General features: G+C 47.2%; 1 protein-coding gene across 7 annotated transcripts in view; it reads right to left on the bottom strand.

The window, feature by feature from the left end:
• Window positions 1-24,211, bottom strand: part of ARHGEF1 (Rho guanine nucleotide exchange factor 1) — a 579,253-nt gene that overhangs the window by 377,822 nt on the left and 177,220 nt on the right. For all 7 annotated transcript variants that reach the window (XM_069201362.1, XM_069201364.1, XM_069201365.1 and 4 more), the window contains exons 4-7: window positions 22,867-22,980; window positions 8,925-9,023; window positions 8,604-8,646; window positions 4,086-4,191 (exon numbers count right to left, since the gene is read on the bottom strand). In XM_069201362.1, the coding sequence (XP_069057463.1) occupies window positions 4,086-4,191; window positions 8,604-8,646; window positions 8,925-9,023; window positions 22,867-22,980 (362 nt within the window). The remainder of the gene's footprint in view (window positions 1-4,085; window positions 4,192-8,603; window positions 8,647-8,924; window positions 9,024-22,866; window positions 22,981-24,211) is intronic.

Here is a 24,211-nt window from a genome sequence, read left to right as displayed (position 1 = left end):
CCCTATTGGGGGAATCCTCCATCTGCAAGATGGAGGATTTCTAAAAGTTAGAGTCACCTCAGCTCAGGACACCTTAGGGGCTGTCCTGACTGGCCAGTGACTCCTCCTTGTTGCTTTCTTTGTTCCCTCCAGCCTTGCCGCCAAATGTGGGGGCCGTGGCCGGAGGGGGCAGGCAACTCCACTAAGCTGGAGTGCCCTGCTGGGCTGTGACAAAGGGGTGAGCCTTTGAGGCTCACCGCCAGGTGTTACAGCTCCTGCCTGGGGGAGGTGTTAGCATCTCCACCCAGTGCAGGCTTTGTTACTGGCCTCAGAGTGACAAAGGCACTCTCCCCATGGGGCCAGCAACATGTCTCTAGTGTGGCAGGCTGCTGGAACTAGTCAGCCTACACAGACAGTCGGTTAAGTTTCAGGGGGCACCTCTAAGGTGCCCTCTGGGGTGTATTTTGCAATAAAATGTACACTGGCATCAGTGTGCATTTATTGTGCTGAGAAGTTTGATACCAAACTACTCAGTTTTCAGTGTAGCCATTATGGTGCTGTGGAGTTCGTGCAAAACAGACTCCCAGACCATATACTCTTTTGGCTACCCTGCACTTACAATGTCTAAGGTTTTGTTTAGACACTGTAGGGGTACCATGCTCATGCACTGGTACCCTCACCTATGGTATAGTGCACCCTGCCTTAGGGCTGTAAGGCCTGCTAGAGGGGTGGCTGACCTATACTTGCATAGGCAGTGAGAGGTTGGCATGGCACCCTGAGGGGAGTGCCATGTCGACTTACTCGTTTTGTTCTCACTAGCACACACAAGCTGGCAAGCAGTGTGTCTGTGCTGAGTGAGAGGTCTCCAGGGTGGCATAAGACATGCTGCAGCCCTTAGAGACCTTCCTTGGCATCAGGGCCCTTGGTACTAGAAGTACCAGTTACAAGGGACTTATCTGGATGCCAGGGTCTGCCAATTGTGGATACAAAAGTACAGGTTAGGGAAAGAACACTGGTGCTGGGGCCTGGTTAGCAGGCCTCAGCACACTTTCAATTGTAAACATAGCATCAGCAAAGGCAAAAAGTCAGGGGGTAACCATGCCAAGGAGGCATTTCCTTACAGGAGGTAATAGAGGGAAGTCACTTTTTGGTGGCGGTGGGTGCAGCTCCATGTGGAGAGGCATCCTTTCCTCTGCCTCTGGAACTGTTACCTCTATAGGAGCCTTTGAAGTAACCCCCGGAGGAGGTATTTTGACCCTGAATGTGTTTTCCGTCTCAATGTCTTTTTTTTTTCTTTCTCCAATGTTTAGTCCACCTGAGCGCGAAAGAGGTATTCATTTTCGAATAGAATGTTCAGCAGGTTCTGGTAAATCTCTAGTTTGAAGCCGTAAATAAGGAGCCATGCATGCCACTGCAACAGGATGCTGGCACAGGGCCGGTCAGGTGCAGAGGTCAAAGGAGGGCCCAAAACACATTGGCGCCTATGGAGAACAGGGGTGCTCCGGTTCCAGTCTGCTGGCAGGTAAGTACCTGCACCTGCGTCCTCAGGGAGCACAGACCAGGGGTGTTTTGTTGAGCACTGGGGGTGGAACACAAACAGGCACCCTAAACACACCCTCAGTGGCAAAGGGGCGGCCGGGTGCAGTGCAGTGTGCAAAGTTAGCGTCAGGTTTGCTATTGAAAGCAAAGGAGGGGCCGGGGGGGGGGGGGGTCACTTAGGCGAAGCTGGCAGGGCACAGGGGGGCTTCTCAGGCCAGCCACCGACTGGGCTAGGAAGAGGGCACAGTGCTTGGTCCAGGTTCCTTGTTACCAGGTAGTCGCGGTCAGGGGGAGCTTCTGGATCCTCTCTGCAGGCGTCGCTGTGGGGGTTCAGGGGGGGTCGACTCAGGTTACTCACGTCGTCACAGTCGACTGGGAGTCCTCTCTGCGGTGTTAGTTCTCTGGAGCTCGAGCCAGGGGTGTCGGGTGCAGAGTGAGAAGTCTCACGCTTCGGGCGGGAAGAAAGAGTTCTTTGGAAGTTGTTAGAGAGTTGCACAGTTGTTGCTGTTTTTTGACAGTGCCGCTATTCTCGGGAGTTTCTTGGTCCTTCGGGTTCAGGGCGGTCCTCTGAGTCCTCAGAGGTCGCTGGTCCCTGTCGGATGCATCGCTGTGCAGGTTCTTTGAGTCTGGAGACAGGCCGGTAGGGCTGGGGCCAAGTCAGTTGTCGTCTCCGTCGTCTCTGCGGGGATTTCAGGTCAGCATTCCTTCTTTTTTCAGGTTGCAGGAATCTGATTTCCTGGGTTCTGGGTCACCCATAAATACAAAACTTAGGGGTGTGTTTAGGTCTGGGAGGGGGCAGTAGCCAATGGCTACTGTCCTAGAGGGTGGCTACACCCTCTTTGTGCCTCCTCCCTGAGGGGAGGGGGGCACATCTCTAATCCTAATCCTATTGGGGGGATCCTCCAATCTCTAGATGGAGGATTTTTAAAGGCAGGGGTCACCTCAGCTCAGGACACCTTAGGGACGACTCTTTATTTTTCTCATTATCCTCCCCTGCCTTGCTGCCAAAAGTGGGGGCAGTGGCCGGAGGGGCGGTCATCTCCACTAACTGGGATGCCCTGGGGTGCTGTAACAAAAGGCATGAGCCTTTGAGGCTCACCGCCAGGTGTTACAGTTCCTGCAGGGGTAGGTGAGAAGCACCTCCATCCAGTGCAGGCTTTGTTTCTGGCCTCAGAGAGCACAAAGGCTCTCACCCCAGTGGGGCAGAAACTCGTCTCAGTGGCAGGCTGGCACAGACCAGTCAGTCCTGCACTGAAGGATTGGGTAAATTACAGGAGTCATATTCTAAGATGCCCTCTGTGTGCATTTTGTAATAAATCCAACACTGGCATCAGTGTGGGTTTATTATTCTGAGAAGTTTGATACCAAACTTCCCAGTATTCAGTGTAGCCATTATGGAGCTGTGGAGTTTGTTTTGACAAACTCCCAGGCCATATACTTAATAGGGCCACACTGTACTTACAATGTCTAAGAATAGACTTAGACACTGTAGGGGCATATTGCTCATGCAGCTATGCCCTTACCTGTGGTATAGTGCTCCCTGCCTTAGGGCTGTAAGACCTGCTAGAGGGGTGACATTCCTATGCCACAGGCAGCATTTTGTGTGCATGGCATTCTGAGGTGGATGCCATGTCGACTTTGGCTTTTTGTCCCCACCAACACACACAATCTGCAATGGCAGTGTGCATGCGTTAGGAGAGGGGTCCCTTAGGGTGGCACAACACATGCTGCAGCCCTTAGGGACCTTCCTTGGTCACAGGACCCTTGGTACCACTGGTACCTTTTACAAGGGACTTATCTGTGTGCCAGGGGTGTGCCAATGGTGGAAACAATGGTACATTTTTAGTGAAAGAACACTGGTGCTGGGGCCTGGTTAGCAGGTTCCCAGCACACTTCTCAGTCAAGTCAGCATCAGTATCAGGCAAAAAGTGGGGGGGTAACTGCAACAGGGAGACATTTTCCTACAGCACCTGTCAAAGAAAGCAAGCATGGCGATTGAAGGCACAGGTGAAAAAAATCTCAACAACTAAAATCTGAAAAGAGCTCAATCTTAAAAAAAAAAAAAAAGGTAAAACAAGCTAAATGCCCTATTATGTTGAGAAAGAGCAATCAAATCCACAAAAGTGAATCTTCCTTCAACTATAACCTTTAAAGCATTATCAGGATTCTTGCACAGCACGTAGAAAGACCAATCTGCCTAACTGACTACCCGCTGTGCAAGATGGAAGAGGGCCTTTTTTAGGTACAAGGCCATCTTGCATGCGGGTGCAACCCTGTACAGGTTTAGCATTCCCTGCTTCTTTTATTTGTAAAATCCACTTTTGAGCTGGGAATGTCAAATGTACTTTATTATGTTCACTTTAGCTTCAGTAGATTATGTTTAAACAGAAGACACAAACCTTTGTCTCCCCCATACATGTTTTCTTGTTTAAATATTTTGGAAAATGAAAGCATGTGTATATGATCCAGGATACTGTAAGTGTGACTGTCCTACCGCTTATGCATATCAGAATGAACACTGATGAAGAATTCCTACTGAGCATGCAGTATGCTTTCACAAAACCAACCTGAAATCTTCAAGCTGCCGGGCAACCTCAGGATACAGGTGAGCCTGGACCTCATTCATGCACTTCGTTAGCGTGGCTTCTGAAATCATGTCTGGCCGACTCCGATCTAGAACAGAGGGAACACAAGATAGATGTTACTCTCTCTTGGCCACAGAATGCCACCCCTAAGCAGCAGGAGACCGCCCCTCAGCCGCAGGAGACCCCAGGAGGCCACTGCTTGACTTTAGCACAGGGTCTCAAACAATGTCTAGTATATCCTAATCCCTTAGCTGTCTAATCACCAAAGGTATGAAACATATGGAAACATGAGATCTTACCCATAATCACATTCTTGATCCCTTAAGCCTGTGTTATTTAGTTCTTTATCAAACCTTGGATGTTGCTTAATATCCAAGTTTGGAAACGTAACAGCCCAAAACATACTAGCACATCATCACAGTCTAGGCAATGATCAAACAGGTACCTTGCCAAAAGATGGCACTCTTCACTACAAGCGCTACTAACGGAAACTGCAGCAAGCACATTCAGAAACTGGTCAAGAGGAAAATCCACCTACAGGCTAACACGCTAGGGCTTGTTTGGGCCATCTGCTTTAAACCACAGTACAGGTCGTGCAAACAACAAACTGGCACAGGCCAAGAGCAGTCAGAAGCTGCTGCACACCATTGTGCCAGGAGGGTACAAGAATACTGCATGTGCAATGCCCTCCATGAGCACAGGGAAATATTACTGCCATTGAACATCAGAAGGCTGGATCAGCAATGCCACAAATGGGCAGGCACACCACCACTAAACACAAGACCGATCCAGAAAGGAGCAGGAGTAACAGGTGCACACCAGAACAGTGGATGCGTATAAACCCCAACGGGCATGAGTGACCGGTTCACGCCACTAAACACAAGGCTGGGCGAGCAATGCCACAAAGGGGCAGAACTACACACAAGAAGACTAGACGTGCAAAGTCCCCAGCAGGCATGACTAGAGATCCGCAGTGCTAGAGGCTGGATCAGCATTGGCACTGACAGGGACATTAACATCAGAGTAAGGGGCATGCGGTGCAACAGGATACAAATTCCTGCTATTAAACACCAAATGGATGCATCAGCACTGCCACCAAAGAGCAGGAACAACAGGTTCACACTACTACGCACAAGAATACAGGGAGTGCAATGTCCCCAGACAGCAGGGACTAACGTGAGCAACAGGTTAGCTCCACTAAACATCAGAAACTAGATCAGCAATACCACAAATGGGCAGAAGTAACAGGTTCACACGGGTACAGGAAGAATACTGGAAGAGCAAATCCCCCAGTGAGAAGGGGTACAGGGCTCTCTCCACTTATGACCAGAAGGCACATTCAGCAATGCCACTTAGTGGCAAGAGTAACATCACTGAACACGCGCTTACTGGATGACGGAAGCCCCCAGCAGCCAAGATTAGAGGTTTGAACTACTAGACACCAGAAGCCTGGATCACTATTGCCTCTAAGGGTCACAGTAACACCACAAAACACAGGAATAAAGGACATGCAATGCCAGAGTGGGCACAGATGCAAATTACCACCAGTAAACACAAGAAGACTGGATCAGCACTGCCAGTAAGGGGCATAAGCAACATATTCACATTTTAAGAGAAGAATACAGGGCATGCTAAATTTCATAGGGTTTGCACTAGAAAGGTATATACCAAGGCTCACCCCATGTACTGGCTGCTGGGTATGCCCCTAACCATGAACGAGAAATCGTCTTCTTTAGTACCCTACGCACACTTAGGGCATGAGCTCGTACCTCTTGATAGTGTGAGCACTGAACGTGTATGGAGGTACAACAGCGACCTCAGGGCCAGACACAATGCGGCTAATAGACTGAGGGCTAACAGACAGCTGATGGGCCACTGTGGACTGAATACTCTCACTATTCAGTGGCCTGTAAGAGCTTTGCCAGGCTGGATCATGTTGTAGTAGGCAGACAACTCCCAACTGCCATTAATGATGTAGTGCAGGGCCTATGACCCTTTACCATGGAAATATGTCGTGCATGATGACTCTGTAAGTGACCTAAGTGTGGGGGCTGAGACACACCTTCCTAAAGAGCCACTGGAGCTACATACCATACACTAAAGAATCACTGACTCTCTGATCTTCATTGCCGTGCTGTAGGACACCCTGAAGTCAAAACAAGAACCACCCAGTAACCCACAGGATCTATATATCACACAGTCACCACTTGGGACGTATTCTTTTGGGCAATCAGCCTATCGGTCCATAGGTCCTGTAATCACTTAGACTTATTTGATTCGGATGAAATAAGTTTAAGTCATTACATGGCCAATAGGCTGAATGCGCAACAGAATACGTCCCACGTGACGATTGTGTGATACTGATGGTAGGATACCCCGAAGGCAGTGTTCAGGGACACCTCATAAGAGAAGCAGCCTGCTTAAAGAGGCGAGAGAAGCCATAATGGTCTCTTTGAAGGCAAACTACAGGCGACTGAAACACAACAAAGACGTGCAGTCGCAAAAGCAGCAATGGAAGGGGATGTCCTTGAGAGATTAACCAACCAGTTGGTTATACTGACAGAATTAGACTAACAATACTCGGAGGGAGGTAATACCGCCACTACCCAGAAGCACTGAGTGTAGTGTTTTGAGTTAGGATCTTGTCAACGGTATCAGAATGTTAGCAAAAAGGTACAGCAGCTTAGGAAGGAAGGAATTTTAATAAACAGCTGCCCTACCAGACATGGACAACAGGAGGGGCAGTCGCCTGGTTACAGCATCGCAAATGTTAGTGACTGCTGACCCATTATCATCCCCAAACATTACCTCTATGGCTAGATGGACACCCAGACAGCGCGTGAAGTTCATCTTCCATCCTGATGGGAAATCAAGAGGTCTGTGCATGGAGTCGCGGGGAAGAGTTCTAATTTAGTGCAGTTTATTGGTAGCCCTGCATCTTATTAAACCCCTCGGGACTGTAGCTACATCGCCGGCAGTATCTAACGCTGCACAGTATTGTCAGAGTAGAAGGACACCAGATCATTTCTGCCTCACACAGAGATATCAAATGATTTATAGTTCCTTAAAGGCGCAAGTCGGGGCTCCATGTGGAGAGTGGACATCCCTATCCGGGCAACTCAAAATATCTTCAAAGGAGGAAGCAAGAAGCCATTAACAGCAATCTGGGCTATAAGTTACAAGTACAGAAGTGAAACCCATCCTATGAACTCATCTCTAAAACCCGGTCTCCTCAGCACCACAAACACAGAAGGCCATTTCGGGATGTGAAACACCTTTCCCTGCATACCACAACAATCTTGCAGCTGGAAGGTTAGGTGTTATCTGAGGTAAGAGTGAAAAAAGGGGCATCGCTTCTTAGAGGGGGACTGGCCAGCTCTGAATCCTGGAAGTACCAGGTCAGGCATATAGAGTAATCAATCTCGAGGGGACCACTTCTGTCAGCATATTAATATTGATGCTTATCAGGGATAACAGTCTATTAGACCCACACATTGCAGGGGATTTCTGTGGTGCTAAGATGGCCTCTCAGAGTGGCTCCGAGATTTCCCACTTTATATTCCACCTTAAATTTATTCCATAGTGGTGAGCAAACATTTCCGAAAAATTGTTGTAGACTTGTATGCCACTCCATCATTGCTAGGGTCCTTAAATGCAGTCAGTGATTTAATTGCATCCTTGATTTCAGCTGTTCAGGGCTCCACCTCATGAACATTGAAACAGGCCACAGTGATTCTGTCCAAAGATTTCAATCTCAGTTTTAGGAGCCATTACCCTAGCAGAGTACAGGTCTCTACAGTATGATACAAATAAGACAAAGCACAGCTTTCCTTCATCATTTTCAGTTTCGAGAAAAACAGTGCGGAAGGAATTAAAAGTCATATGGCTCTCTCTCAGTATCCCATGAGCTATGAGGTACCTGCCGCCCACGTCTAACACCCAGTGAATGACTTTACAATGAACTCCATGAGTTGGTGTTGAATGAACTGAAACTGAGATGTTCCCTCCACCCTCAGTTTTCAATGTCAGGTGGATTTCCTGTAAGAACTCCATCACCTCTTCAAAGGAGCTAAAGGAGCTATCACCCTCCTGGCCTTTCTGGGGCTATTTAGCCATTTGATGATGACTGAAATGCATGCACAGTTGTAGCATGCTCCTCACCCTCATTATTTCGATTTACAATTATTATTGTAATTATTTTTGCTTTATTTACAGTTTCGGTAATAGTAGTGTTTCTGACATCCACATGGATGTATTTCAGACATTCAGGGCCACACACTCTGTTAAAGTGAAATAAGTGTCCCTGATGTGTTTCTACAGCTGGGTCCCAACCTGAAAGCGCTTCCTAGTGCGCATCCGAGAAACCCAGGTGATAAGAAGGAGGCTGCTTAGATAGCAGTGAGGACAGGAGGGAGCACTGACAGGATCAGCCCAACACTGATGTGAGCCCACTCTTACATTCCACCGCAACATGCGTAGCAAATACAGGGAATGTCTTACCCACATCAAACGAGAACCCCGGCGGGATGCAAATTCGAAGGACCTGAGGAAAAAAAAATACAAATTAACCTTAAAATCAGTGGCAAAGTAGAATGGTTAGATAAGGAACAGCAGCCGAAAGCTGCACTGGGATGTTAAAGATCCTAACTAGAGCATCGGGGCAGGACGGAAGGGTGAAACGAAGAATTGGAGCTGGTGACTGCGGCCAGACAGAGGTCACCTGCTCCCCAGGTTACATGGTCTGCTGCTTCGTACATCGCTTGTAAAACCAGGCCAGCTTGGGAGAATGAGGGAGTGAAAGCCTCGCTCTGCAATACTTACTGCTCCTTTGTCCAAGAAAGTATGGAAAAAGTCCACAAACTGTTTCTTCCCTTCTTTGGCATTGTGGACCTGGATCATGTACGTATGGAGGTAGCAAAGCTGTGAGGTGGACACAAAAAAGGACTGAACGTTAATGAGCAACTCAAGGTTTGTGAGGCAGCAATACTGCTCAGACTGAAAACACAACAATGTCCTTTGGTCAGCGCTTGAGCCCATGTCATGCCTTCCATCCCCACTTCGAGCCCACAGCACGTCTGGACAACTCACAGTGTTGTACATTAACGAACAATGTGCTCCTGCTCACAATCCGCTTTGGTAAAGACAGAGGCCGATGTGAAACTGAGGTACTCTGGGAATGCAGCTCTCCCTTCTAAACCTTGACAAGCATTTCATCAACAGCTCATTTAAAATGAGGTTACGGTTTATGCTTACCCATCCTTGACCTACAAGGGGCATAGAATATATTGGAGGAGTGGAAGAGGGTCAGGAGTAGACAGCAAACAGCACACAGAGGGGAAAGCGCACACACAAAAGAGAATACAAATGGAAGATTTCAAGCATGCAGGGTAGGAATGCCACACTGGGGTTGTGCTGCTCCCAGGGATAGACCTCAAAACTGGCTTTACTGAGTGAGCTGCAATGGTCAGGCAAGGAGCAGGCAGTGAGTACAGTGGAATGAGCATACAGTGAGAAGAAGGGTACTCCAAGAGGAGAAGGCATACAGGAGGTAACCAGACATCACTCCGCCGAACACCGGGGAAACAGAAAGCAAACAAATGTATGATCTGTTTCCTCCACACGCATCTGACAAAACATCAAATCCTCTGCAGAAGAAGAAACACACATGAGGGAAAGACCAACTCCGGATCCCGCCTGGGGTGGTGATTCCCACGTCCACTGTACCATGGCAAGTCTCACACAGCATCAAAGAGGACTTCCTTCGCCACAGAACTCTTTAATCATGCAGCTGCATCACCAAGAGGTAAAGGGTGGAGAAAGGACTCAAGAGAAAAGTGGGCTGTGTTTCTGCAATAAGCTATAGTCTGCACAAAAACTAAAATGCTGTGGCCCGACACCAATAGATTTTTCAGATTGCCATATGCCCACAAGCATTGCCTTATTAGTATTAAACTTATTTTGTTACTTAAAAAATCAAACACACACAGAGGCATCTTCGCTGTAGAGGCACCATCAGGACCAACAACAATTTAGCAGTAGTAGAGTTTTCAGTGCTTCGCTAAAGCAAAATTAATTTTTCAGGCAGAGTAGTCAACAGAAGGTTATTCTAAGGTTTGCCACCACAAAAACACAGACAACAGCCACCCACACATGTTAAATCTAATTGTAGGGAGGATTAATGAGCTAGAGTGCATGAGGTGAATGTCTCATACTTGGCAAATTGGTCTCTAAGGCATATTTTATTGAACCCATGAAAACAAACACATCAGCAGAATTTTAAACTACACCCTTCGCTTAGAGGGGAGCCAACGCAGCCTGATTGTCACCTCAGGTATGTAATCCAGTTCTTTTAGACTTGATGCTTCCCTGACCACAAAGTTTTCAAACTGTTGCAATCTGTTCATATCAGCAGCTATAAGATCAAGGTACAGTGAATTCTTGGCAATCAACACACCAATGGGACGTTGGCATCCAGTTAATTTGAAATGAAGGGAAAACCCTTCCTGAAAACACGGAAGCAGGAAGATCCTGTGGGTCTTGTTTTTGGCAACAAAACTCCAAGGGACTTATTTTATTGCATGGACTTCTAGTAATGAAGGTCCTCGTGAATAATGCCATAGACATTTATTACAACTTACAAGTAGTTCTGTTTTATCATGCCCCAGTCTTACAGCACTACTGCTCAAACGATTCTGGGTGTCAGCCAATGAGGCACTAGGATTGCCAAGGGACGCAGGGACTTTTAAATCAGGATCTGGGTGTCCTCACCATACATTAGTACAGGCCATCAAGGTCTCCTAATCTGAAGTAATAAGGGCTACATTTATACATTAAGCAGCAATCAAGACAGGAAGTAGCCTAGATACACCCAGTGTGACATACTGAATGAATGAGACCTCAAAGGCGAAAGTAACAGCAACATAGAAAATATGTCAACAATTAGTGGTTAGAAGGAAAAATACTTAATTGAAAGCTTGAAAAATGGGTGCTGACCACTGTTCATTCTCTAATGACTCACAAGGATGTTGATTCAAATATCACAACGTATCGCGCTGCAAGCACTGAGCACCACTTTGGATCTTACCCAAGTATCAGCAAAAGTGCCAATGAATAGAAGTAAACATATTGTGTAATTCTAGCCTTCCCTAAGACCATAACATTGCTGAATATGTGCGCTTTATGCCGATGACCTTGAAATCATTTTGAGAAATGCTGGATGAGGAGTTATGGGATCCTGGCACTACTTTAGAGTTTAAAAAATCATATGCTGCAAGTCAGGTCTGCAGGGACGGACACTGAGCAGGGGATGATATCCAAGAGCTGTCAACAGATTCACAGAGGCTTCAATCCTTCAGTTTATTTTAGATATGACTCTGTAGCTATGTAAATAAAAAACCAGCACTTACTGCTCCCACCCCCACCTTGCTCCAAATGTCTGTAGGATCCTGTAGCATTACACAAATGGTTTATCACCTTCCATTACAACCAGAGAATTTACGTAACCAACCCACTTACATTTTATTCTGCCTAATCAATTTTAAAATTCTATCCCTGTTCATCTATGTACCGTCACCAATGATATGTGAAACATTTCTAATAGAAATGTGCTGTTTTCTTATTGATAAACTAAAATCGCAAACGCACACAGCTGTCATTAGGCACTGAAAGCCTAATGCGTGAGAAACACACGAAGATGGCCTACTGACTTCCTCCTTGCAGGGTGATGGGCAGTATGTAAGAGGACAGCAAACTCCACCAGAGGGTACAGGACATATAGATTTTCAAAGAAAATATAAGTTTCAGATGTTTGAATTAAACAGCACACAAGTTTTAGTGATGGTAAACTTTGAAAAGTGTTGAAGAGTTGTGTTTGGATACTCCGGGCCAGACTAGGCGACCAATATCAGACAGGAAGAAGGTCAGTGAGTCCAATAAGGAATATCTGGACAGTTACCTGATTACTAAACCAGTCTTGAGTCCAGTTCCAAACTTTATAGCAAAACCACCATAAACTTTAATGAGTGGTCCTGAAGCAGAGGATACAAGGTGCTTTGGAAGCTGTGCGGCAGACGGGGGTCTTCCCGCAGTTATTCCTAGGTCTACAGTTAAGGCGACTTTGGCCACTGGGTTCAGTGTCACTCAAATTCCATTTTGGGCCAGCAGAAGTCTAGCTTGGCTACCGACCTCCTGACACATTCGGTCCAGCGGTTTCCTTTTTTGAGGGATAGTGTTTGTCTTTGGCAACCAAACTATACGCTGGCAACTCTCCCGGGTCTGACAGACAATTTCTGAGTCCAGAGTTGAGGTCTTCTTGGCGGCACATCGCAGTCAGTGGTGATTCTTTGCAGGCAGCTACTGACTAGCCAGGAGAGGATACATAAAGCTTTCATATCCACGGTACTGGAACAAGGGTGGTGTCAGTGGACTGACCTTTGGGGTCACTACTTTGGTCTGGGGCTCGGGCGCAACTTTACCACAATCCAGGCCCCACAGGCACAGTCTTCTGTACCCTAGCCCAGGGAGCAGCAGGTGCAGTCAAGCTGTTGGTGCAGTCTCCATCATCAGGTCCAGGAGTCAGCAGGGCAGTCCTTTTTCTGTATTCCCTTCAATCCACATGTGATCTGAGGTTCAGGGTTCCGGGGGTCAATCAAGCGATCAATCAATCAAGATTTATAAAGCACAGCAAATCATCAGTGAGGCTCTCAAAGCGCTGGAGTAGCTAGGTGCTTTGCGGTGCTCTATTAATTCAAACAGCCATGTCTTGGACCCTGTTCTAGATTCCCGGAGTGATGCAGCGTTCAGGAGGTTCAGGAGAAGGTCGCTCCAGGTTGTGAGAAGAAGCATCCTCTGTTAGATCGGTGGATCCCGGTGGGGAAGTTGAGAGGGAGAGGGGTGGGGGTGGGCAGAGAGTTTGAGTGTCTGCGAGGAAGAGCGAAGCGAATCACAGGAGTCTGATAGGTTGGTGGAAGGTCATTTGTTTGTTGATGTATGCTGGTCCTTCCTTGTGCGGGGCTTTATATGTGTCGGTCAGCATCTTGAACTGGCATCTCTTCTGGTTCAGGAGCTAGGGTAGCTTTTTGAGGTAGAGGGTGATGTGAGTCCGTCTGGGGAGGTCAAGCATGAGTATTGCTGCTGAGTTTTGTGTTGTCTGTAGTCTCTTCAGGAGGCATGCAGTGATTCCTACATAAAAAGTGTTACCGTAGTCCAGCCAGCTGGTGACAAGGGCTTGAGTGACTTACGTTCTGGTGTTGACTGGGTGTCATATACATGCTCAGGAAGTGCCCTGGGGGACGCATGATGTGGTCACTAGCCGATGGGCTACAAGGATTCCTCCCGCCTTGTGACAACTGGCAGCTATGCAAGGCATCTAGCAATCCAAGAGTGCACTATTCCATCCACTTTCAAGATGAACTCTTCCTTTGTCATGAGGAGTTTGTAGCTCACCCTAGAGGTGCGGCTACCTGTTGGCTACATGCTCACATGAAAATTGGTTTGGCTACTGGTTTTCCCTGGCGGCCAGCAAATACGAGAGGCCCCCAGATAAACTGGCAGCAGAGTGGGAACTTTCTAATAGTTGCTTACCTTAAAAGTGGAATAAAATTCGACTTGGCATCAAGTCGGGTTTAATGCCACAACTAGTTTGATACCTTGAAGTACCCATTTTAGGAGTCCCATTCAGCAAGACTGAGATGTCAGCCAGTAACTCTGTACTAGCCAATGGGGCTACTACATTTTCTACTGTAAAAACAACAATTTGGAAGTTTTACTGTTGGGACATATTAAAGTTAATATGATGTTCCCTGCCTTTGGGCTCTACAGGCCTTCCTTAGGGGAGACACAAACTGTTAAGGAAAATGGGGATTTTGCCATTGGTTTAAATGGCAAATACGAACTAGGAGTTTAAAACTGCTCTTCTGGGCTGCAGTGTTAGGGTGAGATCTATTTTGTACTTTGCCAAATGCGGGTGGCACAATAAGTGTTGTAGCCCTGGGTGGACATACCAACTGACAGGCCCTGGGTACCCTTGGTACCATCTACTAGGGACTTATAAGTCAGCTAGCTTATGCCAAATGGGGATAGCCAAATTGACAAACATTTTGTAAGGGGGTAGAATACTGGCACTGAGGTCTGCTTAGCAGGCATCAGTGTAGTCCAAGTCCAAAAAACAAGTAGTATCAGTCCAAAAATTTGCGGGTGATCATATATAAAGAGGCATTTTCTTACAAATGTTTCCTCTTCCCCTACATCTGTATCCTACCTTTCCTTGGGGAGTTCTTCCTGCTTTGTTTATAGGGTGTCTTGTACAGTTCTCTTAACTTCTATCGACCTTGCTCCCTTCAAGGGAATCTTAGCTTCCTCAAAGGCCCTCTTGTTCTTCATCAAGTTTTCTATTTTCTTTCTCTCGACATTGAAAGCCTTAGGCTCTCCATCAACCTTTTCCTTCAAGGGCACCCATGCCTCCTTCCCTCTCGGCATTCGATCGACCTTGGATGTCGAGGAGACCCCATTTGGGGTATCCTTAACAGGGAGTTTTTATTTCCCAGTAGGACGGGAAGTGCCTTGCGCTTCTTCATCTGCTTGTCTCTTGGGCAAAGAACTTCAGTGACTCTAGGGTATCACTCAAAAGAACCATGCTTTGGCAGCTTGGGTGTATGTCTTTTGATGAATCTCGTTCTTTACAGGTATGTGGCATTGTGACCTAACGGTCTCTACGGTGTGTCTATCCGGCCTTGTACACCTCCTGTTCGATGTCTTAGTGTTCTACCAGAGTCTCCTGCACCTCTACCTCATCGGAGAAACCCAGCTTCTCCATCAACAGAGCACCCCCTTTTCTGTTTTTCCATCTCCGACAAGCCTACTATGTCTGAACTTGCCCAACGTCCTCAAACTGGGTGTTTGTCATTGAGAGAGAACTTTTGGTGGCAATTTTGACAAAACTTGAAGAGTGTGCAAATGCTCTAAAATGGGGTCAAGGAACCCCAAGGATTCCACTTCAACCAAGAAACATTTGCCAAACGTCGCTCTCCCCGACCAACCTCCCCAAAAAAAAAAAAAAAAAAACTCCATCCTGTATCCATCTGTTTCCTTGACTTCTTTGCTTCTTTCAGGATGCTTTGAAAAACTTGGTAGAAAACATGTCAGGAGCTCTTCGATGCACCTCCATACTCAACTGTGGAAAAAAATAACTTAAAATGTGGGCACACCGATGAGCATTGTGAGATTGGGGTCATATAAATGTCATGCTGGAGCTCCGCCTGTGTTAGCTTCTAATCCACAAACTAATAAAGTTTTGAAGGCGACAAAGACACTACTAGACCCAACCACTAGAAGGTGGATTGTGCAAAGCATGTGAATCTTTCATGCTGTGCGTACTTCCACCATTTAGCATTGGGCCCAGATGGGTGCAAGCTGTTTTTTCTTCATGAGGTTAAGTGACTCCTCTTCTTGCTGGTAATGTGTCTATGCATTGACTCCATTGTTAGATTGTTTTCTGCTGTGAGAAGGGTGAGGGTGGAGTGATTTGTGAAGCTATGCAGAGAAGAATGTCCATGCGAAAAAGAAAAATGGAAAAGAATAAAAAGATGACTGGGACAGCCAAAGGTGTTCGGGAGACGGGTGAGTGCATGTGAATCTACGGCACTACATACCACAAACAGGCGTCTACTGGGTAAGTAACATTATCCGTTTGATGCATTGGTGGCTGTTAATAAACAGGCTGTGCATAGACAGTAAAGTAGTCCTTGCTAAAGTGGTGGCTAGCCTGTGGGTGTTGCAGTGGATTGAAAAAAGGGTACAAATTACTGTTTTGCAAATGTTGACCTAGTGTCTAGCAAGCACATCTACACAGCAGTATTTTGTGAGGCAGTATGGTGTAGACCAAGTAGCTTCTTTGCCTAGTTCAGCTATTGGAATGTTTTCTAGGAAGGCCACTGAGGCTCAATTTTTTGCGAGTGGAGTTAGCTTTGGGAGAGATTGATAAGATTATATTTGCTTTGGCGTAGCAGGTTTGTATACATTTGACTATCCACCTGGCAATACTTGATTTGGAAATGGCCTTCCCTTTGTGAGGTTTTCCCAAAAGCAACAATGGTTGAGTCTTTCTAAATGATTTTGTTCTATCTATATAGTACATGAGAGCCCTTTTTCTAGAGTATGAAGAGTCCTTTCTTCAATCAAGCCCGGTTGAGGCAAAAAAAAACTGATCTACTGAATGGTTGCGGTGGAATTGCAAGACCATCTTGGTAATCTTTGATTGGTGGGAAAAAAAACCTTCCTTTATGCTCCTGAAAGAAAGATTCTTCTAGGGTTAACGCCTGGAGCTCGCCAATACATTGTAACTAGAGGGGGCATATGTGAAGAGGTTCAAAAAGGGGGCCCATAAGCCTAGTGAGGATGATAATAAGGTTCCATGATGGTGCTGGAGTTTGGAAAGGGATTACCTTTTTGAAGCCTTCCGTAAAGGCTTTGATAACTGGAATTTTAAAAAGAGACATGTTATCTATTTTGTAAGTAAGCAACCACAGAGGCAAGGTGTAGCCTGACAGAAGTCAATGCTAGTCCACAATTCTGTATGTAGCAGACAGCAGACCATGTCCTATACTTTTTTGCAGCACAGCATGTATGTGTAAGTAGGCTTACATGCTTATTTGAGAATGGCCATACATTTGGGTGGTAGTTTAAGATATCCAAATTCTAGAACCTCAGTGTAGGAAGTTGGCTCTGTATGTGCTATTTCAAAGTAAGGAATAGCATGCACAGAGTCCAAGGGTTCCCCTTAGAGGTAAAATAGTGGTAAAAAGAGATAATACTAATGCTCTATTTTGTGGTAGTGTGGTCGAGCAGTAGGCTTATCCAAGGAGTAGTGTTAAGCATTTGTTGTACATACACATAGACAATAAATGAGGTACACACACTCAGAGACAAATCCAGCCAATAGGTTTTGTTATAGAAAAATATCTTTTCTTAGTTTATTTTAAGAACCACAGGTTCAAATTTAACATGTAATATCTTGTTTGAAAGGTATTGCAGGTAAGTACATTAGGAACTTTGAATCATTTCAATTGCATGTATACTTTTCAAGTTATTCACAAATAGCTATTTTAAAAGTGGACACAGTGCAATTTTCACAGTTCCTGGGGGAGGTAAGATTTTGTTAGTTTTACCAGGTAAGTAAGACACTTACAGGGTTCAGTTCTTGGTCCAAGGTAGCCCACCGTTGGGGGTTCAGAGCAACCCCAAAGTCACTACACCAGCAGCTCAGGGCCGGTCAGGTGCAGAGTTCAAAGTGGTGCCCAAAACGCATAGGCTTCAATGGAGAGAAGGGGGTGCCCCGGTTCCAGTCTGCCAGCAGGTAAGTACCCGCGTCTTCGGAGGGCAGACCAGGGGGGTTTTGTAGGGCACCGGGGGGGACACAAGCCCACACAGAAATTTCACCCTCAGCGGCGCGGGGGCGGCCGGGTGCAGTGTTAGAACAAGCGTCGGGTTCGCAATGGAAGTCAATGAGAGATCAAGGGATCTCTTCAGCGCTGCAGGCAGGCAAGGGGGGGCTTCCTCGGGGAAACCTCCACTTGGGCAAGGGAGAGGGACTCCTGGGGGTCACTTCTGCAGTGAAAGTCCGGTCCTTCAGATCCTGGGGGCTGCGGGTGCAGGGTCTTTTCCAGGCGTCGGGACTTAGGTTTCAGAGAGTCGCGGTCAGGGGAAGCCTCGGGATTCCCTCTGCAGGCGGCGCTGTGGGGGCTCAGGGGGGACAGGTTTTGGTACTCACAGTCGTAGAGTAGTCCGGGGGTCCTCCCTGAGGTGTTGGTTCTCCACCAGCCGAGTCGGGGTCGCCGGGTGCAGTGTTGCAAGTCTCACGCTTCTTGCGGGGAGATTGCAGGGTTCTTTAAAGCTGCTCCTTTGGATAAAGTTGCAGTCTTTTTGGAGCAGGTCCGCTGTCCTCGGGAGTTTCTTGTCGTCGTCGAAGCAGGGCAGTCCTCAGAGGATTCAGAGGTCGCTGGTCCCTTTGGAAGGCGTCGCTGGAGCAGAGTTCTTTGGAAGGCAGGAGACAGGCCGGTGAGTTTCTGGAGCCAAGGCAGTTGTTGTCTTCTGGTCCTCCTCTGCAGGGGTTTTCAGCTAGGCAGTCCTTCTTCTTGTAGTTGCAGAAATCTAATTTTCTAGGGTTCAGGGTAGCCCTTAAATACTAAATTTAAGGGCGTGTTTAGGTCTGGGGGGTTAGTAGCCAATGGCTACTAGCCCTGAGGGTGGGTACACCCTCTTTGTGCCTCCTCCCAAGGGGAGGGGGTCACATCCCTAATCCTATTGGGGGAATCCTCCATCTGCAAGATGGAGGATTTCTAAAAGTTAGAGTCACCTCAGCTCAGGACACCTTAGGGGCTGTCCTGACTGGCCAGTGACTCCTCCTTGTTGTTTTCTTTGTTCCCTCCAGCCTTGCCGCCAAAAGTGGGGGCCGTGGCCGGAGGGGGCGGGCAACTCCACTAAGCTGGAGTGCCCTGCTAGGCTGTGACAAAGGGGTGAGCCTTTGAGGCTCACCGCCAGGTGTTACAGCTCCTGCCTGGGGGAGGTGTTAGCATCTCCACCCAGTGCAGCCTTTGTTACTGGCCTCAGAGTGACAAAGGCACTCTCCCCATGGGGCCAGCAACATGTCTCTAGTGTGGCAGGCTGCTGGAACTAGTCAGCCTACACAGACAGTCGGTTAAGTTTCAGGGGGCACCTCTAAGGTGCCCTCTGGGGTGTATTTTGCAATAAAATGTACACTGGCATCAGTGTGCATTTATTGTACTGAGAAGTTTGATACCAAACTTCCCAGTTTTCAGTGTAGCCATTATGGTGCTGTGGAGTTTGTGTAAAACAGACTCCCAGACCATATACTCTTATGGCTACCCTGCACTTACAATGTCTAAGGTTTTGCTTAGACACTGTAGGGGCACAGTGCTCATGCACTGGTACCCTCACCTATGGTATAGTGCACCCTGCCTTAGGGCTGTAAGGCCTGCTAGAGGGGTGTCTTACCTATACTGCATAGGCAGTGAGAGGCTGGCATGGCACCCTGAGGGGAGTGCCATGTCGACTTACTCATTTTGTTCTCACTAGCACACACAAGCTGGTAAGCAGTGTGTCTGTGCTGAGTGAGGGGTCTCTAGGGTGGCATAATACATGCTGCAGCCCTTAGAGACCTTCCCTGGCATCAGGGCCCTTGGTACCAGAGGTACCAGTTACAAGGGACTTATCTGGATGCCAGGGTGTGCCAATTGTGGAAACAATGGTACATTTTAGGTGAAAGAACACAGGTGCTGGGGCCTGGTTAGCAGGGTCCCAGCACACTTCTCAGTCAAGTCAGCATCAGTATCAGGCAAAAAGTGGGGGGTAACTGCAACAGGGAGCCATTTCTTTACACTCAGGAACCATATCACAAGGTTGAGTGACTTGGGGTTTGGGTGTCACATTTCCCCATTGGTCTGTTATGAGAAGACCCAGCCTGATTGGGAGTATTTTCGTGAGGAACTACTGATAGTCCAGGAGTGTTGTGAACCATGGTTGGCGAGCACAAGTGGGTGCTACCGGAATGAGGGAGAGGTATGTTTGCCTAAATCCCTGGACAAGAAATGGAAGCAGGGGGAAAGGAGGAAAAGTGTAGGCAAATATTCCTGACTAGTTCATCCATAGTGCATTGCATTTGGGTGTGGGAGTCCGGATGCGAAGTGTGGGCATTTCATGTTTTCTGCTGTTGCAAATAGCAATATTTGGGGAAGCCCCACTGCTAGAAGTATTGGTGGAGGACTGGGGGGGAGCTCGGACTCGTGGACTTGTTGCAGCATCCTGCTGAGGAAGTTGGCAATGTCACTGTCCGCTCCCAGGAGGTGTTCTGCTAGTCTGTGTATATTGTGACGGACATTCCACCTCCAAATTTGTTGGGCAAGATGAAAGGGTTGTGGAGACCGATTCTCGTCCCTACCCCCTACCCCTGTTTTGTCAGGTAAAACATTGCAGTAGCATTGTCTGTGTGAACAAGAGCAACTTTTCTGATTAAGTGGGCAAGAAATGCTTTCAACTGTAGTTGAACTGCTAGGAGCTCTAATTGACTGATGTGAAAGATCTGGTATTTGGGTTTCTAGTGGCCTTCGATGGACACAGTTTATAAATGTGCTCTCCATCCAATGAAGGAAGCGTCCGTTGTGATGGTCTCCTGTGAAACTGGGTAGAGAAAAGACCTCCTCTACAACTAGTTTTTGTTGTTCCACCAAAGGATCAATCAATCAATCAATCAATCAAGGATTTATAGAGTGCACTACTCACCCGTTAGGGTCTCAAGGTGCTGGGGGGGGGTACTGGTCAAAAAGCCATGTCTTGAGGCGTTTCCTGATGATAGGAGGTCTTGGGTCAGGCGGAGGTGGAGCGGGAGGGAGTTCCAGGTCTTGGCGGCTAGGTGAGAGAAGGATCTTCCTCTGGCGGTGGTGTGACGGATGCAGGGGACGTAGGCGAGGCTGGCGGAGCGAAGGTTGCGGGTGGGGGTGTGGAAGATGAGTCTGTCGTTGAGGTAGGCAGGACCTGTGTTGTGGAGGGCTTTGTGTGCGTGGATGAGGACTTTGAAGGTGACGACAGCGCTAGTCACATTGGTCACAGTTACCCAATCAGAGTCTTGAGACATCCTGAGATGAACCTTTAGTCTATACACCTCTTTCATGCAGGATCCTGCTAAGAGTCTTTAGAGGGAGACAATGTCTATGGGCAGGTCTGCAGTTTGCAGGAGTGCCAGCTTCAGTGTCAGACACCTCCAGTCATAAAGTCCCTGTTTTCCAGGTGACCTGAGGTGGCAGATAGATCATGTGTCGTTAGTAACTGCAGGGCCTTTCCCAGGCTCAAGCCTCGACCGCCTTCCAGCCCGTGGGGATTACTAATCTTTCCAGCGGCAAACAAAGGATGAAGGGCAGGCCTGCAGTGAGGTGGGCAGACCTAAAGGAAGCTGGCATCCTCTGTCAAAACTGGCCACGAAATTGCATAAGTATACATTAGTAGAGACTTCCATTCTCCGACAGAAACTACTGAAAAAAATCTAAACCTTCAAAGAAAATGCTAAATGGAAATTAATAAACTCATAAAGGGAGAGACTTAAAAAAAAACCTCTTAACTGATACAAACTAAGGGTCAGAACAATCACCACCAATCTTGGAATCTTACCCCAGTAGATATCCTTTTGAAGGATTCCTAAAGGAAGCTTTGGCAGTTCCATTGATCGGCTAAGGCAAACTCTAGACCCGACCAACCAGAAGTGTAAACTGCAATCTTGGGACTCCCAAGCTGAAGCTTAACGGGCAGAATGAGGTCCTAACGGCTGTGGAGCAGTGAGGTCTCACAGATTTTAAACCAATCACAGTAACATGATATCCAAGGCTGGTCACAAGATGGCTGCTTGCTCCCATGTGCAGATCCAGAGAAACTGAACCTCTTTACCATTTACGGCCCTCTTTCGGCATCCCTCTTTTATTGTGAGCCCTTCTAGCGAAGAAGCAAGCTGCTGAGGCGTCTGACTACGTTTCACCACTGAGGCTTTAACAGCATCCTTGAGCAGTATTTCCGCTCTTAAAATGAATTTGCAGAAATCTGGTTAGAAACATCTCAATGCCATGCTATGTTAATTCCTGAAGCAGGGGTCCATGACCCTGTGGTTTTTTTCCCCATGTTTTAATGCCCGTAAGTGCCTGCTTAAATCACAGGTTCCTTAGAGGGACACAGTGGTTGGCAAGATATTGCAGGTAAAGGGGCTTCCTTCTCCAAAGGCCCAAAGTACCCAGGATCTTGAAGCAAATTCTTTGGAGAACTTAAAGCTAATGATGTGCTTCCAGGGCTGGTTTGAGGTGTCTGTGCCTTTTAAGGCTCAGGCACATTTCGGAATCTTTGCAGTTTTTGTAGGGCACAGCAGATGCACCTTTAGTTGTGCACCATCACATGAGCACAGTCCTGCTTATATACAGTAGAAGGCTTACAGTAAAGGCAGGAGTCTTTAAGTGGGAGTAGTATGTTCATACTTTCCAACAGTGTACAATACCATGCACCTGAAGGTGCTGTTCCATTTCTGTGCCTTTGCGAAGGGATAACAGAATATAACTATGAAATAAAAGACATTGAAAATACAGTAACTATATGCAAGCTTCCACACAGACGGCCCATTTTGTCAAACACTATAATAAAAAATGTAAAAACAGTCACTATGGCCTGACCCCGCAACAGTTAAAAAGTGTGGTACATAGGTATGCATGTTGGGTGTGGCATGCCAATAGCACTGTTTTCCTTGTCTACAAACTTCTATTGCCATGCCAACAGAGAAAGATACCAGAGATTACCTCTTTGTATGTCAGTGACACCATGGGTTATACCAACACAAACCATCAGTACAGGCGTTCTGCAAGGGCAGACTGATTGCAACTTTTATACTCTTGACCAAAACCATTCAGAGAAGCAAACACTGATGAAGCCGGCTGAGACAGATCTCAGGAAGCAAATTGACACCCAAAGCTCATTTTCCATATGCCACATTATCTGCAAAGCAGTGGACACACAGGAGAATGGGCTAAACGCAACATCGAATGGCCGGTGTCTACAAAGCAGACCAACTGCATTCCTGTCCACACCCCCCCCCCCCCCTAAAAACACACATCACAAGCATGACAGCTGGCTGGCTCATAATTTTACCCACCCACCCCTCCCCACAGAGTGGGCTGAATAACCATGACCCACCCGCCACGGCCCATTGAGTCAGTCAACTCACCACAGGGCTGCAGTCAAACTGCAGCACCACGTGCTGCAGGAACACCATGATGTAGGCAGGGTGTTTCTTTATCAGCTCAATGCTCTGGAACAAGCTGCTCTGGTTGTCCACATTCTGCAAGAAAGAGAAAGATGTGTGAGCATGAACAAGAATATATGCGCTTTCAGTGGAGGCTTGTGCACAGCAGAAAGCATAGGAATTGGCTCAGAGAAAATTCCCACTGACCTTCCAGATGCATTCCCTGCTCCTCCTACCAGACTATAACAAAGGGAAATGTTACTTGCCCTATAAGCTGTTCATAGCATGTAGTGCTCTAGATTCAACTGCTGTGCATATTCTTGTCATCTAGTGTTAAGGTTGGACGTTTACAAGGTATTTTTCTTCAAAGAAGGCTTTCGAGTCACCGGGCATAGCGGCGACTCCTTTGACTGGTAATTCACATGGGCACCGGCTCTATTTGTTTTGTGAACAGTGAGTGAGCAGGAAGACAGAGCGCAAGATAGAAAAGTATAGTGACCATGCAACAGAGGGCAGAAACATTGTGTGGTTTGGAAAAGGCGACAAAAGGTTGCTGAGTTTTGCAAAAGGGCTTTGTTATATTGACATAATATACGAGATCACGCTTAACATCGAGTGTGAAGTGCCCTGTCTGCTACAGGGTCCGTTGTTTGAAGAACACTGGAAGCTCAATGGTTTGGTTGAGACCGATTGGAGATACCACCTTTGGAAGGAATTTGGGATTGGTTCCAAAGACAATCCTGTGCTTGTGAACCTGAAAGAAAGGCTCCTCCAGAGTGAGGGCCTGAAACTCACCTACACGCTGTAAGTATGTGATACCAACAAAGAGTGCCACCTTCCAGGAGAGGAACTGTAAGGGGCATAAATGTGAAGATTCAAAAGGGGGGGGGGGGGGGGCTATGAGTCTGTTAATGACATGAAGGTTCTAAACATGGTGGGGGTGCTCTGGGAGACTTAATACATATGAGACCCTCCATAAAGTCCTTGACAACAGGTATTCTGAACAAGGAAGTATGTTCCCTGTTCAGCGTTGAGAGGCAGCACTGGAGCCGGCGAATGTGTAGGCGGGCATGAGAAACAACAGTTCTGAATGAGGCTATCATTCCTAGACGGTGCATAACTGACCTGCTGTTGAGTTGATTGTTCTGAAAGAGAGGCCATAGCTGCTGCAAGGCCCGCACTCTTGCTTGGTTGGGGTAAATGTTGCCAGTAACGGAGTCTAGTATGGCTCCTGGAAAGGGGGAAATCTGCACAGCCTGCAGGTGGGACTTGACAGTGTTTACTGTGAAGTCCAGTTTGTGAATGAGGGAAAATAGCTGTCTGGGTA

This window comes from Pleurodeles waltl, chromosome 7, assembly GCF_031143425.1.
Source record: "Pleurodeles waltl isolate 20211129_DDA chromosome 7, aPleWal1.hap1.20221129, whole genome shotgun sequence".
NCBI classification, from domain to species: domain Eukaryota; kingdom Metazoa; phylum Chordata; class Amphibia; order Caudata; family Salamandridae; genus Pleurodeles; species Pleurodeles waltl.
This window is presented reverse-complemented; position numbering and strand designations above follow the sequence as displayed.